General features: G+C 19.7%; 1 protein-coding gene across 1 annotated transcript in view; it reads left to right on the plus strand.

Moving 5' to 3' along the window:
• LOC102671339 (prominin-1-A) overlaps window positions 1–20,868 on the plus strand; it is a 62,500-nt gene that overhangs the window by 22,021 nt on the left and 19,611 nt on the right. The window contains exons 5-7 of the mRNA XM_006608845.2: window positions 9,074–9,261; window positions 16,501–16,596; window positions 20,284–20,486. Coding sequence (XP_006608908.2) covers window positions 9,074–9,261; window positions 16,501–16,596; window positions 20,284–20,486 — 487 coding nt within the window. The remainder of the gene's footprint in view (window positions 1–9,073; window positions 9,262–16,500; window positions 16,597–20,283; window positions 20,487–20,868) is intronic.

Raw genomic sequence — 20,868 nt, forward strand, 5'->3', positions numbered from 1 at the left:
AATATAATTATATTTATATTATAAATATTATAAATATAATAAATATTTGCAAATTTGTATCTTTTAAGTAATTATTTATTAAAATAATTATAAAAAAATAATAAGCTTACAATTTTATTTGATATTGTATATGATGTTTTAAATATATTTTTCTAACAATAAGTATCATAATATTAGTAATATAACAAAATATTTGGAAAAATTAAATGACATATTTATTTTTTAACTAATGTTGATAAATACATAAATAGTTACGGGAAATGCGTAATCGCAATAATGAGATTTCAGTTGTCTTTAACTCATTGAATGCAATTAACTTAAAAGATGATTTTTACGAATTTTTCTTAAAATTTATATCAGTTTTAACAATTGTTGGTTTAATCAAATTTAATAAATGTTTAAATTTAATATTTAATATTCTATAAAACTTTCTGAATCTTGTTGTTGCATCTATAAGAGATTAATACATTGACATCATCAAAAATTAAATTTTTTTATAAAATCATTTGCATTATAGATTTTTTTTGTAAATTGGACACATTCAAAATTTATTTTTTTTTTCTTCTTGCAATTATTATAAATTGGCTATAATTATCATTGCATCGTCATTATTTTGTATTGACGAGTTAGATATACATAACAATATTGATGACAATGATATAACCAAATCATTTATTATTATAACTTCAGTCATTGTAATTTCAATTTAAAGTTTTTATATTTTATTTTCTCATTCCGAATGAATATCCCAACTCGCTATGGATAGATATTATAAGTTCGATGATATTATAAGTTCGATGAGTTATTTAATTATTTATTTTGAATGCCATATTTATAGAAATAGTAAATAAGTAACAATCACATACTCACTATCTAATATACTATCATACATGCATATAGATAGTATTTAATATATTTCACGGATAATTTTGAATAATTTTTATTAATATTTCTTTTTATTAAACTAATAAGTTTAATAACTAATTAAAAATTAAAATTTTATATTTATGATTCTCCTTCCTTCACCAAATTCCTTGGAATTTATTTTTTAGATATAGTATAATAGGATTATTATACTATAACTATATTGACAAAATTAATTAATTAAATTATTTGATAATAATGATTCGATAATGCTAAGAAGCTTTGAGCAAATCAATTTTCGATTGAAAGAATCTGCATTTTATAGATATGAAACATAAGATTGAAATGAAAGGAATTCGAGAAAAATACTTAAATATATTTGTGTCTTCATCATGACAATTATTCAAATTTTTTTGTTTATTGTTCAATAAACTCAAAATCGATTGAAATTGACACTCAAAATTAAGGATCATTGAACTTTATCTTACAATTTATTACGCGAAAATTCTATTCTTCATTGATCAATGTTATGGAAAAATCAATGGATTTGATCTAGTTGCGAGAATCATTAATTGCATTTTAGAATTTTTCATAAGTAGAATCTTTTTTATATTAAAATAATTTGCCATTTAAAAAAAATGAAAGAAAGCATACATTCAATATACAAAATATATATTAAAATAAAATAAAGTTCCATACTATCTGACTGCTGATTCTCAGATGGAGATATTGTGCTAAAAATAATAAAAATTGATTCTCAAAAGTAAGAAATTTCTATAAAACTGATTAAACAATATAAATCATAACAATACCTTTGTTATAAAATAACATAATGAAATAAAAGTTATCATGAGATGTGAAAGAGCAAAAAGCTATAGTTAGTAGGAGAAAATAACGAAAAATTTAAAAATATTTTGGAAGAATTATCGATCAAAGAATTTAAAGATGTGATCTTGAATGCAGATGTCAAGATGATGATTAAAAATGAGAGTACAATAAAAATTGAATAAATGTATAAAACGATTTATAACATATATGTTATATGTCAATAAATATTCCCACTACTGAAATTCCTCTTAATATATTATAAAACTTATGATTATGTTTATTTTGACTTTCGGTTTTCTTTCTTTTTTACTAATTTTATTATACTTAATAAAGTATAAAAGAAATTTCATGTTTTGATTGAGCTATATCGGAATTAAATTTGTTTGTATCATATTCCTTAAGTGACTTGAGCCCAAGTCCTTAAATTCAATTTTTATGCATCCAATTTTTATTAAATTTTTATATGCATTATTAAAATTTTATATGCATAATCCTGAAAATATTGTTGAACTTAAGAAAAATTGAAAAAAAAATTTCTAATTTTTTTTCATCAAATCTATTCTTTTATATTAAATTTGTAAACATTTTATTGATTATTTTATTTATTGCGGCAAATATCAAGATTCTTTCACAAATTTTGATTAGCACTTAAGTGTCGAATAATTAGCCAAAAATTTGAATTTTTGTACAATTAACTTTTATTGTATTTCTATATGCAAGATTCTGGAATGTTGCTCTTCTTGAAAGAAAATAAGAAATAATTAATAATAATTTTCTCGAAAAAAAATACCTTTTTATAGTAAGTTTTTAAATTAAGATTGATCAATCTATATCCCAGCATCATCCACTATGAAAATTAATCAAAATAAATATTTTACTTATTTTCTTCTACTTATTTTATATTCTATACTTCAATCTACATAAGTTTTTCAAATTATAATCTTTAGTCCAATGCGCCGTCAGTTTTTCCAAGACTCGCGAATTGTATCTATGAACCAAGAATTGGATTCGCGAATTCATTAAATTAAAACAAAATAATATCCTTGTAATGAACAAAATGTGGGACATGAAAATATTGTTTTTATGTATGATCGTTAGTCAATTATTTATACTTAAGTATATTTATATATAGATTCGACAATGCAATAATACTTTCTACTACTTTTTTTTAATTTCTTTAATTTCTTATTGTCTGATAATACATTACAATTATTTTATTCTAAAACATCTTATATTAAAATGTTGTTATGAATTAAATATTAAAAAAAATGTTCAAGAAATTTTTATATTTTCATCTATCACAAAATATTATTAGCTTTCCTCAAAATACGGAATGAATTATACTGAAAATGAAAATCGAAAACTGATAAAATATCCACATAGGTATTAGTTATATTTCGAAAAAAGAAGTTTTGAAAAAATGCAATGATAATATTCGGACATTTTAAAATCAAAACTTTATCAAGATTATCGTAATTGCATTTTGTTGATAAAATGTAGAAGATTGGTATCGGCGATATCTTTCTGCAAAAAAAAAATCACACAAAAAAAGAGCAGGAAGTTTGAAAATTTATAATATCAAAATTTGAAAGAGTATTGCTTGATTAATGGATCAACTCCTGAAATCGGTATAGGCTAGTTCTGATTGATTATTTCACGTAATAAAACAATAAGAATCATAATCGCCCAAATTCTTTTTGAAAATCTAATAAATTATCATATCTCTGGAAAGTTATTCCGATCAAGGATAAGATTTTAAGAAAGTTTAAAAATTAATAAGATTGTTTGAAATAGAGTAAATAAAAACAATTCTAATCTAGCAGAACACTTAAACAGAATATTGCTCTAATATTTTATTATATATATAATGTTTATGTTAATTTAACAATTTTTGTTAAGAAAGTCAACATAATTAAGATGAATAATCTATTTCTTGTGATATAACATACTTTACGATACAATCAACATAGCATTAGCAATAATAATCTTGTATAAATAGGATTTGAATTGCATTTACCCATAAAATTATGAAATGAATTCTTTCTTACTGAAAAATGTTATAAAGCATACTAAAATAAGAAAAAAACTGAAAAAGATAGATTTTTTCAATAAAAATGAATGGTATAAGAGTCATATTCATATCAATGAATTTAATCCGAGAGAGAAAATATAGCTCCATCAACTATATAAAAAAAAAGAAAGAAGACAAAAAGAAAATGGTAAATCATAATTAAATTGAGAAGATCTAGAAGATATATAATTATATATATAAATATATACACGATAAAACAATTTATCATTTTATAATTCAATGTTCGCCAAAAATCAAAGTTCAAAATTATAAATTAGATATGAATCGAATCCAATGATGAAAAAAAATATGGAACTCGTTTCACTTTGAAAAGTTGCTAGAATCCGGCTCATTTTAAGAGGAATGATAATATTTCTCTGATATAAAAGAAATTCCTCTAGTGAATTGAAGAGATTCATCTTTGCATTTTGAGAGATTTTTTTTTAATTTTAATATTTTGAAATCAAAAAGAAAAAAAGGTGTATTATAGAAAAATCAAGTGAAGAGCGAAAATACAAACTCGATAGCTTTAACAAAAGAAACAATATTCGAATAATATTATAAAATAATAATACCTTGTTCAGAATTTTAGACATAGTTTTTTTTTGAGATACAGAACCAATACTATGATGATAAATGAGTAGGGAAAAAAAATATATTGATAAATCTTTTTTTCAAATATGAGTATTGATACTTCGATGAAATAGCGAATGAAATTTCGAAATTTCTATACTATTTCTATTCTATACTATTCTATATTTTTATTCTATATTATTTTGAAATTGAAATTGACGTTCAAATTATTGCGAAAACAATTTTTTATTATATTTTTATTTATAAATTAAAATTGAATATTGAAGAAGCTAAAGTCGTTTTTTTTGGTAAAGAAATAATGTTATGGTTATTGAAGATTACAATATAGAATTCTTGCTATTGATATAAATATTGCTACAAAAAAAGTAATAAGATGATCAGATATCAATGATGTTAAAAATATCAATTTAATAAGAATCATTGCTGAAATATAAAACCCAACGAATATATTTCTTCGTTCTATGTAATTATAAATATTGTGTATCATAAATATTATAAATAATTGTAAAATAAAATAAAATTGAAAAATAAAATAAAAAAAATAAAATGAAAAGACAATTTTTGTACTCATACAATATTGATGTCAAAAGTAGAATCTGCAAAAAAAGAGAGAAGGGATTCTTTCTGTAAAGAAGAAGAAGAAGTAAATGAAAGAAGTTTAGAAAGAAAATTTCCGATTTTATTTTCTATTTGTTCCTATTATGTTAAAAATGAATTCATTTTCAAGCTTATTATTCATCGAGAAAATGATCAATAACAAGAAATCTAAAATAATTATTGACATATTCATTAAATCTATTAAGAGCGATTATAATAAATAATATATATAATATATTAATATATATATAATATATATAAATAATCGAAAATCTTGGCATGATGAAATCAGAAACTGAAAATGTTTTCTCAGTTTCTGGAAAAAAGCTACGTAATTATAATCAATATAACTTTTCATAAAGAAAATTTTAAAAATAAAGGTTTCTTTCTTATCGATATGAATGAAAATTGCAAGAAATATACAGATGTATAATTTACTATTGGAAAGAAATCTCAGAAGGAATGTGAGTCTGATTAATTAATAAATTGTGAAAAAAATGTTTATTTTCACATGTCTACCAAAACTATCTATATCTAAATCTTAATGCATTAATGTAAATATAAAATTTAAATATTTTGATGTATCAATATAATATAAAAAATTTTTTTATTTCTCATATTTGCTAATTATGATTTGTAATAATATAAACATAATTTTAATTCAAATAATTAAGATAATAGTATATATACGAATAAGCTGGACATATTATAAATATTAATATTATATTAAAATAATTAATAATTTTGAAAATATTTCAGTTTCTAGTCTTAGATGATTATTCTAATATAACTTCATAAATGAAAATAAGTTTTACGATTTTAAATATTTAAATTATGAAGGAGATAAATGGTCCTTTTGAAGGACTCTTCTTAGTCTTATACCATTTCGCGAAACTTCTTTTCAGCAGCGAATAGTAATTACTTAAATCCCTTTTAAAAATTAATTTCCTTGAGAAACATAAATGTTGATTAGATTTTTCGATCAGAAAAATGTTCATTAATAGAAAATTATTTTTAAAGAGAAAAAAAATTCAAAAATGAAGAACTCAAGAAATAGGATAAGAAGAACACGAGAAGAAAAAAAATTCTTGATTATTTACAAGAATATATAATATATATATTAAAGAATATATAATATTTTATAAATATTATTCAGAGAAGCTCAATTAATGAAAAAAAATTTTGCAGGCATATAGTATGCTATTTTTACAGTTTCTAAAAAAAAAAAAACAAAAGACAAAAAATACAAAAGATAGCAAAAAATAATTAAATAAATTATATAATTTATTATGTTTATTATGTTACAATTTATTAATGTTTAAATTACTATTAAAATATTTAATTTTACATTTACTTTTATTTCTCGACAATTCTCGCAAGATGATATATGACTAGTTATTATTATCTCTAGCTAATCCATTTTGCATCTCGCAAATTTACTGAACAATAAATTAAGCAATATAAATAAAAAATAAAAAATAAAAATTAAATAAACAATAAATTATCAAACTAACTTCTTAAGACTGACAAAAAAAAATAGCATAATGGCAAAAGATTGATATTTTAAAATTACTGCATAAATTCCAAAATATTTTTGCAAAAATATTAAAAGCGATTTAATAATTTATAAAAATAATTTAGAAGAAATTAATGAGATATTATTTAACAAAAGTTGAAATCGGAGTATACTTTTTTATTAAAGTGAGTTTTTTGATTCTCATAAAGTGAACAAATTAAAGAAAATGTTGAAACAAGAAATGATAAAAAAAAGAATGATAGAGAAATCCTTGATCTTTTCTGATTATACTTATAAAAAAGAAAAATAGCAGGACAGAATTTTGTATCCATTATTATCTCTTGAACGAAATAAATAAAAAATTCTATAATTAAAAAAGACTTCTATTTCTAAAAATAATTTAATTTAATTTTCTTTTTCATTTAATTTTCTATCACAAATGTTGAATGAAAAAGACAAAGAGAAAATTGCTTTTTATGTAACTTAATAAGATTATGGCAGTTTAAAAATTCATTTTTTATAAAAGATTTTGGTTGATTGATCTACTAAAATATAATATCTACATTCCATTCGATATTAGTTAAATCTTTTTATTTTTTATATAAATATTTTTTTCTTTTTTTTTTCACAATTAAAATATATGTTATGATATAACATTATAATGTTTTATAATGAATCATTTTTATCCCAATAGAATGTTGCAATAATCATTTTTTATTTCTATATTTTATGAATAAAAGAAAAAAATATATTTATGCTAAACAGAAAAATTAATCAGTATTGAAAATATTGTATTGTTTTGTAAATGATATGTTTTATAGAATAATATTATAGGCAAAGTATTATTCATGATATTGTTCTGCGTTAATTTGATGTAATTGATATAATTTTGACAATATCTTTATGTTATATTTTAATATATAATAATATAATATAATATATTTAATAATGCTATTTAATTATTACTAGGATAAATAATATATTTATCATTTCAGCATGCAGACTATAAATGTATCATAAAACATATATAATTTAACAAAGATTAAATGATAGAAATATTTACATTTTTATGAAAAAAATTAAATTTAATTAAATTAAATTAAATTAAATTAAATTAAATTTAAATTTAAATTAAACACTAAAAAAATGATTTTTAAAAATATGTATGATATAAATACATCCAACAATATTAAATGTTATTAAAATATAAATACTTTTAGTAATACCGAAATATTTATGGCTAATATTTCAACTTTTCGAAAATCTATCTTTTTATTTGATAAATAATAATATATTAAATAATTACATTTTACTACAAATATAGATTTACAATAAACAATAACATGAAATATTTAAACGCAAATTTTTAACGCTTTTGAAGAAGAAAAAATCTCTGTGCGGAATATAAATGATAACACAATCGCAAAACGCAGCGTATAGAAAATTATTAATGCTTTTGTCAAATGTCTGATTTTAGCAGATCTAGAATCTATATCTCAGATATAGAAAATTTGATTTATTTCTAGTTTTTTAATATTTTTATTTTTTTAAGATTTCATATTATTTTATTTTTATTTTTATTTTTATTTTTAACATTATTTTTAATAGTTAATTTCTTTAGAAAAAGAATACAAGTGACGACTTGAAAAAACTTTGTAAAAATTTCTGAAAGATTAGTCCTCATTATCTTCATCGATCTTCATTACAGAGATTTTTGAATCCTTATGAGATTGCAAATTTATAAGATAAATTCTATAAAAGAAGAAATTTAAAACTATGTATACAAAAAAATATTTAATTTTAAAATTAAAAAAGATTATATACCATCTAAGCGTTAATTAAAGTAAATTTCAAAATTGAAACACTAAATTATTTGATTGTATTTTGAATAATTTATATTTTAAATTTTTTCATTTTTTTTTTCTGTAAAAAAATTTTTAATAACTTTGGTTGCATTCCAATACATCCTCAACATGATGTGAAAAAATGATTTTTATTAAATTACTATAAGGAGGAAGACCAATAATTGGTAAAATTTAATAGTTGAAATTAACGATAAAATTACTTTAATAAATTATTTCAATAATTTATTATTCAAAATATAAAACACAAATAACAATATTGTTGTTAAACGACTAAAATTGTAATTATTATATTATTATATTATTATAATATTATAAAATTTGTAATTATTATATTAATTATAATAAATATTTTATTCAAATATTTTAATAAATAATTACTTAAAGTAACTTTATTTGAAATTTTTAACTAGTAACTTTTTCAACGGATTGACAACTTTTAGAAATTCTAAAATTTACATACTTGTTATTGAGATATAAAAACGATAACAATTAAAAGATTTAAAAATATTTTGCTTAATTTTAGTTAAAATTTTTTTTATTAAAACTTTATTATTATAAGGAACTTCATATTAACTGAATATTAAAATGTGAATATTTCAATATGGAATATTAAAAATGTTATAATTATGTAAATAATTTATCATTTCTTAAAAATAGCAATCTTACCGAATTATGATTTTAATATTTGTTAATAAATTTATTTTATCATTTTATCTTTATTTTTTAATTTACTTTTAGATTGGGAATGATTATAATGATTATATGTAATGAAACAATGTCTACAAGCGTAGAAAAATTTCCAGTCGTGGTTGAAGCTGCTTTGCAAGATTTAAATGATTATCACAGTAGTACAACCATTCAATTACGTAAATATCTTTTAAGAAGTTTAGATGTCGCAAGCGAAGCAATTTTTGCAGATTTAGATAGTAAGTAGAATATATTTTTCTATTCATTTATTAGTAACAATTGAATATAATATATAGTATTTTTGAAAAATAATGGAATTTATTGCTTCTAAAAATCTTTAAACGATATTTATCAATAATTAATAATTTATATAAAATTCAAAATATGATTATTAATAATTAATTTCTTTGAAATATTCTTAACTTTGAAATATATTATCAGGAATAAAATTTTGAACAAGTTTTTCTTATATATATGTACATATATAACTATTCGAGCTTAATTTTTAAAATAAATGCGCAAAAATATTTTTGAAATTAAATATTAAAATATTATATTAAAATATTTTGGAAATTTAAAATAAGTTTAAGTTAATTATAATACAGATTTAGATTGTGTTTCAATAAGTTTCTATCATATTTTGTTAGAATTTAGCATTCTCAAAACAATAAAAAAATTTAAATATTTATATTATCAACAATATATTAAAATAAATCTTGATTGAGCATTCATTAAATTATATCATTACTAAAACAGTTTCATTACAGAACTATTATAACTATTATAATTAAAACAAGGAATTAATGTAAATTCGAAAAATGTATTCTTTTTATCATTTATTTAAAAAAATGCCAAATTAAAAAATTTTTATTAAAAATATTATTTTCGAGAAAGTTCAAAATGCGAAAAGTTAAGCAATTTCACTTTTTCTTTCTTTTTTTAATCTAAAGAAAATTTTCTAAAGATATCCTATTTCTGTTCATTCTATAGAATACTATATTCTTATCTCAAAAAATGTAGTTTTTATACTAGATTCTTAATTATAAAAATTTCAAAATAGTCTTCTACAGTATACATCGAGAAATTTTACAGGAGCAAATAAGAATATTTGGTTGTCTCTCTCTTCTTCTTGTTACAAACTTGTATTCTTTCCTTATATATAATTAAAAATAATTCTCCGAATTATTTTAACTATATAATGCTTTTAATCTTTATATAGTGGCGAGCAATAACGTTACCAAATCTTTTTCTTGTGGATTCATGTTTTTGTCAATATATTTTCTCTGAATATAGTCTTTGCCTTCACAAACAATGGTGAAATTATGTTATCTTAAACTATGATCATTAATACTACAGTTAATGGTTTTCGATGAAATACTTTCGCGAAAAGTCTTGCTGTTAAAAATGAATTGATACTCTTCCATCACTTCCTTCTACAATAGATAATTTTCCTCCATCATTATTTCATGATTTCCAATACACTGGATACTCTTAATTAATCATTCTCCATCATCACTTCATAATCTTAATGTGTTGTATATAAAATAAAATTCCTATTAATAATTATTTCATGCTTTGCTATATGGTGAATACATATACAACAATGTAATGAGTTCTAACCTCATGTATAATTTTCTTTCTCATGTTCTATAGAAGTGTAGTAGAGAAGCCCAGGAATATAAAACGGAATGGGAAAAAGAATCGTACTATCGATGTCAATTCCTTATAATTAACTATTCATATTTCGCTCTTGTATTTTGATCTGCATGAATGCGAATGTAAAATATAAAATAATATAAACTTCTAATCCCTTCATTCTTTATAAAAATATCGTAGGAGAGAATATATGCCTCGCGAGCCATTAATTGCCTAGTATTATTTAGTATTATATGAAACTTAAAAATTTATTTCTGGAAGGAATGCAGATTTGATTAACCAAAATGGACAGCCATTCCTCTATTTTAATTTAAAGTGATATTATGTCGTGTTTTTTCTATTGGCGATAAAAATCATATCTATTAATCTGATAAAGAAAAAAGAATAGAATCTGTCCAAATTAAATAATATAGAAAGATATAAACTATCAGTTGCGCAGTATTAGTTGTTAATACAATACAAAATTTAATAATGATTTTAAAAAAAATGTCGATCTAATTTATAAAACGGTCAATAATTCAGGGAATAATTTCAATCATTGAAAACTGAAAATAGATGAATAAAATGAAAAATTTTATTTATATTGTCTCAAGGGCAAATTTTTGTATTTCGTACAGTACCATAATATTAGCTGTTTAAAAAATTTTCTTATAGTATCTCATTCTTAAAAAATCTAACCAGATTTTCCAAAGTGAATACTCTTTTTTTGCAGAAATTTATTACAGGAGAATTGAGAATTTGTTTTAACGATAGAAGGGATATTATATTATGTTAGCAATTCTGAATGCAATTCTGAATACGAGATGAAGCAATAACATAAATATAGATTTAAGATTCTTGCGAATTAAAAAATAAAAACATATTTTTACAATTTATTTTAATTATTTTTAATTATATTTATTTATTTTTATTTGTTTTTATATATGAAATTGTTTAATATGAAATTATTCACTGTCAACAGAATTATATATAAATGAAGAAATAAATAAAATAATAAAACAAATTATGAACAATTAATATGAAGACCAAATCATTCATTATTAAACTATTGGAATAATTCAAATTTATTATTCAAATTTATTTATTAAAAATTCGATTATATTTTTAATTAATGCAATTTAATTATTAAAATTTTGCATGCATTTTTTGAAATTTCTTCATCGTAATTATATTTATTTTTTTATGGAATAAAGTTCTTGAATTTAGGATTGATTATTTATAAAATTTATATAGATAATAATTAAGTTGAAATTTTAATTAATTATACCATATTTGAAATAGACAAGTATCGAGATTTTGAGTAACGAAATTTTAATTATACTACTTTTTAAATTTTTAACAATTGGCCAATAATTATTCAATTTATATTATATATCTATATGCAAAGTCCTGGATATATTGTTCAAGTTTTCATCGGAAAAAATGAAAAAAAAAATGGAAATATTCTTCAAAAAAGATATTTTTTTATACTAAATTCATAAGTTATGATTAATTAACGTTGACATTTTATGAGTAGGAGGAAATGCCATGAAAAATGTAAGACTTGCTATATTTAGATGTTAGTGACATATCCAATAAAGTATTTCTTTTCGTATCTTTTTTAATGACTATTATTCTTAAACGCATTAACATTATAATAGAAAGTTAAAATATGATGTTTATATCATCATTCATAGCAACTATTTATTATTATTGTTATCATTAATATTACCATTTATAATTCTTCTTTTTATCTCCCTCTTCTTGTTTTTACGATTCGATGAAAACATGAATAAACATTCTTTATCTATCCGATGGACTCATAAGTTCGATTATAATAGCCTTCCTAATTAATTTTACTCTGAATTTATTTTATTTAAGACAATGAAATAACATGTCTGAATGAATTAGGAACTCCATAATTCTAACAATTTTGATTGTACTATTTCTTCAATATTATTATTTAGTAATTTTTATCGATATATTGATAATAACAATATGAATATGTAATATAATATTAATATAATATATAATATAATTTATAAGAATCTCTGAATATAAATATGATATTTCTGATTAATTTCTTCATATAATTCAAAAGATTAAAAGAACTAGAAATTCCAATTCTTCATTATTTCTTTATTGATTTCTTTATATCTATTTTCCAATTGATTCGAGGAAAAATCATTATTAATTAAATATTCTATTATACTGATTATATTAATGTCTAAATCTAAAATTTATATAATTTATTATTTTCTCAATGAATTATCTCAATCCAAATTGGTAGTATTTACATGAAAATATATAATGCTTTTAAAGACTATTACTTTAAATCTCATTATTGCAATATCGCTTTTTGCATTGATCTGTATATATAACATGATTGGCTTTATGATCAATGAAAATAAATATGGCTCCTTCATTTATATTCCGATTTATACGAGAGTTTAGTAATCCTAATCAATTTAATTAATTATGTTTGTATATCACTTTACTGATATATCGTATCAAAATATATAAAGTTTTAATGCAGTATTGAGAAATATTTTCTAACATTATCTAATTTTTATACATATAATTTTTATTATATTTCTGTATACAAGATTCTGGAAATATTGCTTCTAAGTCTTAATTACATTATTTTCAAAATTGTTTGTCAATGGAAGAAGACAATGAAAGAAGAGTATTCATCATCCATTCCTGTTCTGTTCCATGACATTACTACTAATGGACATCTCTTGTCTATCATTTCATCATTTCATCAAACAATGATTACAGTAGTTATTACATGCGTTTTATCATTTTCCATTGCATAAAAAATTTTTTGTACTTTGATATCTCACTTATTACGGTCTTATCTCTTTTAAAAATTAAAAACACAAATTTATGAAATGATTCAATAATATCTCTATCTCTTTTTTTCATAAGTTACGCTTTTATTCTAGGTGGGATGATATCTGTGCAATATTTATTATGGATTTACTCTATTATTTCGTGCAGATATCAACGATACTATAATTCATAAACTATAATGCAATTCTAATTTCGCGATCCAGTAGAGTTTCTATCAATTAATTTATAATTAAATTCTAAATCTAGAGAATTTCCATATAAAGTGTAAGAAATTAAAAAAGAATAGATAATTAGAAAATGCGTATACCGAAAACTTCTAAAATAATAAAATTATAGACTTACGATGCATGACGAATTCGCAAATCTCACCGGAAAGTTAACTTAAGAGTATTTCTAAGTCTATGAGAGTTTTTTCACTCCAATCTTCCACGCATTGATATTTTTTTGACGTATTTAAGATTTATTTTATTCATTATTTAGGGATGCGTCATGCCGTGGTTTTATATAGAAAATTTTACAATGGATTAATATTTTATCGATTAAAGCAATCAAATTACTTTAATTGTTTACAGAAATTATTTTATACTTTGACTATTACATTAATTTCAAATATATAACATCAACATATATATATATATATATATATATGTTTAACAGAAGTTAAAATTTATTATAAAGATATACATATATAAATATTTAAACCATCAACAATAGTTAATTGAACATTATTATTATTATGTGCGACTTTGTACAAAATATACGGCGTGATAATAAGACAATGAAAAATTCTTTTTTCAGAAAAATTGGAAAGCATTAATTGCTAAAAAAGATGTCATCGTTTTTTGTTTTTTTTGTATTTTTTCAGTAATGCACTTTTCGGTAAAACGGCTACACGGATGTAGATCTCATCGCATTTAGATAATTAGATAATAAATCCGCTATTCTTTTTTGTATTCTGATGAATTATTAATGAAATTAAAAATATTAATAAGTAAATCAATGTGCGAAATATATATTTATTGAAAAGATTGTAATAGAAATGAATTCATTCGAATTCATTTTTCAATATGATAATGATATTAATAAACATATATTATCAAAAAACTATGAAATTTCTAATGATTAATATATTGAATTATATTGAATAGATGGCAAAAAATTCCAATTAGAATCCGTCTGAAATTTATTGAATTTTAATATTTCATTAAGTAAAGGGATCCTAATAATCTACCGACTAAATAGAATGAATTTTTTTATCAATTTAAAATGAGCATTTGAAAACATTAACATGGACAACTTAATAAAGAATAAATTTTTTAATATATTATTATTATTATATTTATAAATTATTATTATTTTATAATAATAAATTAATAGAAGTAATAATTAATAATTATAGCAAAAAATAATAATCTATATATATAAAATAATAATATATATAATTTAAAATACTAATATATATATATATATATATATTTTAAATTATTTAATCAAACTTTTATATTCACTTTTTTCTATCTATAATTAATTAATTTTTCTTATAAATTTAATCCATTTTTACATTTTAAATATTAATTTTAATATTATTGTTAAATTATCGATATACTATAAAAATATATAAAAAATAAGAATTAATTATAATATGATTTTGATTAAATTTTATCACTATTTTTCCCATTTTATTTGATTTTTTTTTGATTTTACATATATTAAAGGAGAAAAGTAATGTAATAGATAATAGATTATAAATAAAGAATAAATAAAAATAAAAAATAGATATTATAAAAAAAATAATAAAACCCACGCATTATATTTTAAACTTTCTTGAAAATAATATTTATCAAAATTGTTTTATATCCATCGCGATTCATTCAAACAAAATATTTTTTTGTCCATATATTTTACAATTTCAAATTGTAATGAACTTGTCAAAGATTGTTTTTTTCGAATTTTTTCCAATTTCGAATCATGTTTGTTAAAAAAGATCTGAAAGACAAAAATATTATCGAGCGATGAATATATTGCTATATCATAGATATGAATTTATAAATATAGACATATTATTTATAATATAATAATAATGACAGTTTTTTTACTAATATCTTGAAAACTAAAAGAATTCAATTAAATAAGAATAAGAAAAAAAAATTGTTCAAAATGATATTCTCACCAATAATTTTAAGATCGAGATCAATAAAAATCATATTTCAAATAATTATCAATATACTATATTATTTATTATATTATTATCAACAATAGAGAATATTTTACAATTAGTACATAATTTAATATATTTTATAACATCGTAAATGAAGGATCAAGTAATTAAAAATATATTCTTCGCTTTTAAGTATGTAATGTAAAAATTTTTTATTCAAAAAATTAAATAATATAAAAGTAAAAAAACAAAAAAAGTAAAAAATCTACTTTATAATTATTTGCTCTCACTTTTTCTAATCTAATTTAGTACTTTTTTTTTTTCTATCACAGAAAAAGGGGAAACAGAAATAGATCTACATTTTAGAATTGCAGTTACTTTAAAAATGAAAAAAAAAAAAAACAAATGATAAAATCAGTTTAAAATATTGTACAAAAACTCAAACTTTTAAATAAAAAATTCATTACATAAAAAATTTTCAAACATTTTATAATTAGTATAAAAACTATTTACATTATATATTATAATATTTTATTTACATTATAATTTACATTATAATATTTTATTATAGCTATCTTGAAATCATTTAATTCCATTTAATCATTTAATTGTCTACATATATTTACATTGTTATTTATGATTAATTTTTATTTATAAATCAAAACTAAACATCTTGTATATTTATATTTATGAAATTTATATTATTTCATACATTTAATTACATTTCCTGCTATCAAAATTTAATCATAATTGACATATATGATTTGGAGAATATAAAATATGTTTTGTTAAAGCTCTAATGTGAATATGTAAATGTTATATATTTTAGACATAGAAGAATTATTAGGAAAACCAGTTCAGACTGAATTATCCAGTGAAACAGGATTGAATGATGCATTAAACACGCTCATGGATCTTTTAAATGGTAAAAAAAATATTAAACTATTCATGATCTATTTTAAGCATTAAATATTGAAATTAATTTTTTTATTATGACTAATATTTAAGTTATTAAATTATTAATTTATCATATTTAATTTTTGCATAATTTCGTAATAAATGATAAAATTATGCATTTTTAGTTTACAGAAATTTTTATGAAAAATTTTTCACAGTTTATAAAATAATGTAATTTATATAATAGTAAATTTTTAATCTTATATATTTTTTTATATCAATTATACTTATAGGATAATTTTGAAAAGCGAAAATATATCCAGTATAAATTTGTAAGATATTTTTGGAGAATTGATTTTAAACATTATATTAAAATAATCATTAATAAATATTATTATTACGTGTAAAAATGTTAAAATTTATTTTTTAAATTATAAGCAATTTAATTTTTTAAATAAAGTTATTTAATTATTTATAATTAATTAAATAATTGATTTAAACTAAAAAGAAAAGATATCATAATGATATCACAGAGGTTTTTTAAAATCGTCATCATTTATTTATTATTATTATTATTATATTAATATTTTTATTATTATTAATATTATTTATTATTTTATTATTTATTTTAGTTTAATAGAATTTCTTAATAAAAAATGCAATTTATTCATATCATTTCAAATACACCAAATTCATTATATCAAAACATAAATGTAATATAATACGTGAAGAATCATATATATTATACGAAAGAAAAATATTTTATCTTATATAACTTGTCAAATCTCATATTAAAAAGCGACAAATCAGAATCTTAACGATAATTATGAGTTCATTATTGCATTAGATTCAACTTATTTATTTCATTTATATTGAATTTATGTAATTATAAATCAGTTATACTATAATATATAAATTTGCTGTATAATTTTATTGCGCGCATAGAATGCATATAAAAAATAAAAATTTTAAATTGAACTCTTTTGATCATAAATTTTAAGCATAGCTAAAGTAAATCTACTTATAGAGAGTATATAGATATTTAGAAAAAAATTTAATAATTTCTAAACTAATCCATTAATTTAATTTTTTTTATTAAATAAAAAATTTTAATTGAATGTATGAGTAATGATTTGGCATCATTTTTTCCACACAACTATGTGATTTTAAATCAAAATTATTTGAAGTAAAACATGGATTATGGATATTATGGATATTGGCTCAAATTATGGATATTGTAGCTAATCATTATCATGAGTTACATTTCAATCATCATATTAATAGCAAAGAGTTTCTGGCTATTCATGCAACACTGGTAGTCTAATACTCATAGATGCGATATTGTCTATATTGTGCAGTTATCCCAATCCGTCGATAATATGATATCCACAATAAAAATACCATAAATTTTCGTAACGCTATATATTGTCTAGAATAAATCCCAAAAATAATGCGATTAATTATTTATTAATTAGTTTAAAAAATATTTGTTTAATAATGAATGTCTTCGTTTCATTCTAGCATGCATTGCATGACAATACATTAAATTTTGAAAAAATATAGATAATATGTGCAATGTTTTTATTTTTTGGATATTCTATATTCATAAAAATCGGTTGACAAAAGATTATCAAATTTTTCGAATTAATTAATTTAAATAATAATTTCTCATTTGCTATATTTGATAATTATTCACTATTAAAAATAAGTATTTTATAATTTTTTAAAAATTCATTGTTTTTTTTCATCGCGAGCAAAGCATCTTGTTTCCATATCATAACAGAATATATCAAGACTTCGGTAAAATTTATATATACGATCGTGAAGGATAGTTATTTTTGAACATCTTATTTTGAATATCTATCTATACACGAACAAAAATATTAGCTATATTTTTACCGATATTCGGCAAAGTTTTAAAGTTTTTAGTTTTTTTTAATATTTAGCATAAAAAACTTAGTATTATGGTAGAATCTGTATAATATAATACTATAATAATTATAATATAATTCAGCATTTTCCAAGATTTTATTCAATAATAATTTGTAATAATATTAGATGCTTCGAATCTGGAGAAAATACCGTGATCTTTCCGAAAAATTTAAAGATGATTCCAAATATTGTCCTCTCCTCAAGAGAAAATGTTAAAAAAGAATACATGAGAGAATAGATGGTTATGATACTTCCAAAATCCGTTGATAAGCTTTTCTTGACAATAGTCAATCATTTCGCGTTTTCGAAAAAACAATGATTCGTACTCTTGTGAAATTGAGAATGCAAAACTATTAAAAACTATTAACAACAGTAAAGAAATATTTATTTTTTAATTATTAGCTTCAATTTATTATTTAAATTGAGTATTTCGATTATGGTATGATAGAACATCGAATTTGATGTTCAACAGCTAAAAATAAAATTATAATGATTGATGATTCCTTATTACTATTAAGGATGTTTTCGGCAATCTTAAAATTCTAAAATGAATTATCTAAATATATACACATTATAAATTACACACTAATTATTATATAAAATCATTTTTGATAATTGTAACACAAAAGTGAATGATTTTATATAAAAAAATAAGTCAAAAATATAGCATTTTTTTCGTATAAAGTTTTATTTTTAAGAAAATCCTGAATATATATTATTTGATTATATCCTGAAAAAATTTTATTGTATATTTTCGATTTATTTTTTTTTATAGAATCATTCTTTTCTCGATTATAAATTATTAATTATCAATCCTATATAATTAGATTTGTGAAATGAATAATGTAAATTTAATATGTGATATATAATAGATAAATGAGATGTGTAAATCTGTAGATATCATAAAAATATTTTTTAAATTTTAAATTTAAATATTCATGAAAAATCTAAGGGACAACAAATTTTTCCGTTATTAAAACAATTTTTGTATTTTTTCTTAATTTGTCGTAATGTGATCATCCATAAAAAACATATTTTAGCAATAAAAAAATTAATACATTGCTTTTTCAATGAATAAAAAACATTGAATGTGAAGCTACAAGTTTATATCATATTTAATAATATTTAATTAATATTTAATAAAAAACATCATATTTAAAAATATTTTACAATATCGAAAGAATTAAAAAAAATTTGAAAAATTTGAAAGCAAAAAAAACGCAAATAAAATAAATAAATTATTTATTTTTTGCTAAAAAATATATGAATTTTGAACATGCAAAAATTTAATTATATATATGGATACTATTATATATATAATAAAAAATATAATATATAATAAAAAATATTAAAGTGCTATTTTTCATAACAATACTTTGATTCTTCACATATAACATTATATATAAGTTTTGATATAATTGTAACATTTAACATTGTAATGTAACATTGAATTATTGGATCCATTACTAAGTAATGTTGGAATATTATTGTTGTAGTATTATTAGTGTTTTATAATTTATCTGCATGTAGATATTTTAAAATAAATTTAGTGGTTTATATAATTTATAAATAAGACGATATTTACATATGAATTATATAATTCATCTTACGTAATAAATCTATTATAATCAGGAAAAAAATGTAATTATATATATATATTAATGTAATTATTGTAATTCATATTTTTATGGTCTTATTATATAAAAATTTTGATTGTACTTAAAATTATAAATTACAATATGTATAATTATATGCATTATCATTTATTATAATATTATTTCAGTTAGCCAAAAGATTTCGAGCAATGTCGAATCTTTGTTAAGTGATGGAGAAAATATTCGTAATCTTGGTAAAGAATTAAGTATAGAAATTAATAATTTACGTCAAAATTTAGAAAGTGCATTAAGAGCTTGTACTGGTCAAGATCGATCTCTCTGTACCATTATCGATTCTTCTGGATTACAAGTAACTTTACGTATTGACCAGGTAAATTCAATACATTTTTATAAATTAATCTTAATATAATATTATTTTAAAAAATATATATATTTTCATTATATATTTTTTTTCATTTATATTTTTATTATTCATTATATAATTTTCATTATATATTCAATATATATATTTATATTTTTCATATGTTCTTCAAGAAAGAACAATTCAAGAGGAACAAATGTTGATAAAACTATGTATATAACTATTAATTATATAAGATTAAATTTTGTAACATTAAATATTAAACATTATTAAAATAAAGAATTATAAGACTTATGTTTGAAATAGATTCTTCTAATATTTATGATATAAATGAAAATACTTATTGTTTTTGAAGATTTGAATATCTAATTTAATTTGGACATATATATAT

Source organism: Apis dorsata, unplaced genomic scaffold (genome assembly GCF_000469605.1).
Source record: "Apis dorsata unplaced genomic scaffold, Apis dorsata 1.3 scaffold_47, whole genome shotgun sequence".
In the NCBI taxonomy this organism is placed as follows: domain Eukaryota; kingdom Metazoa; phylum Arthropoda; class Insecta; order Hymenoptera; family Apidae; genus Apis; species Apis dorsata.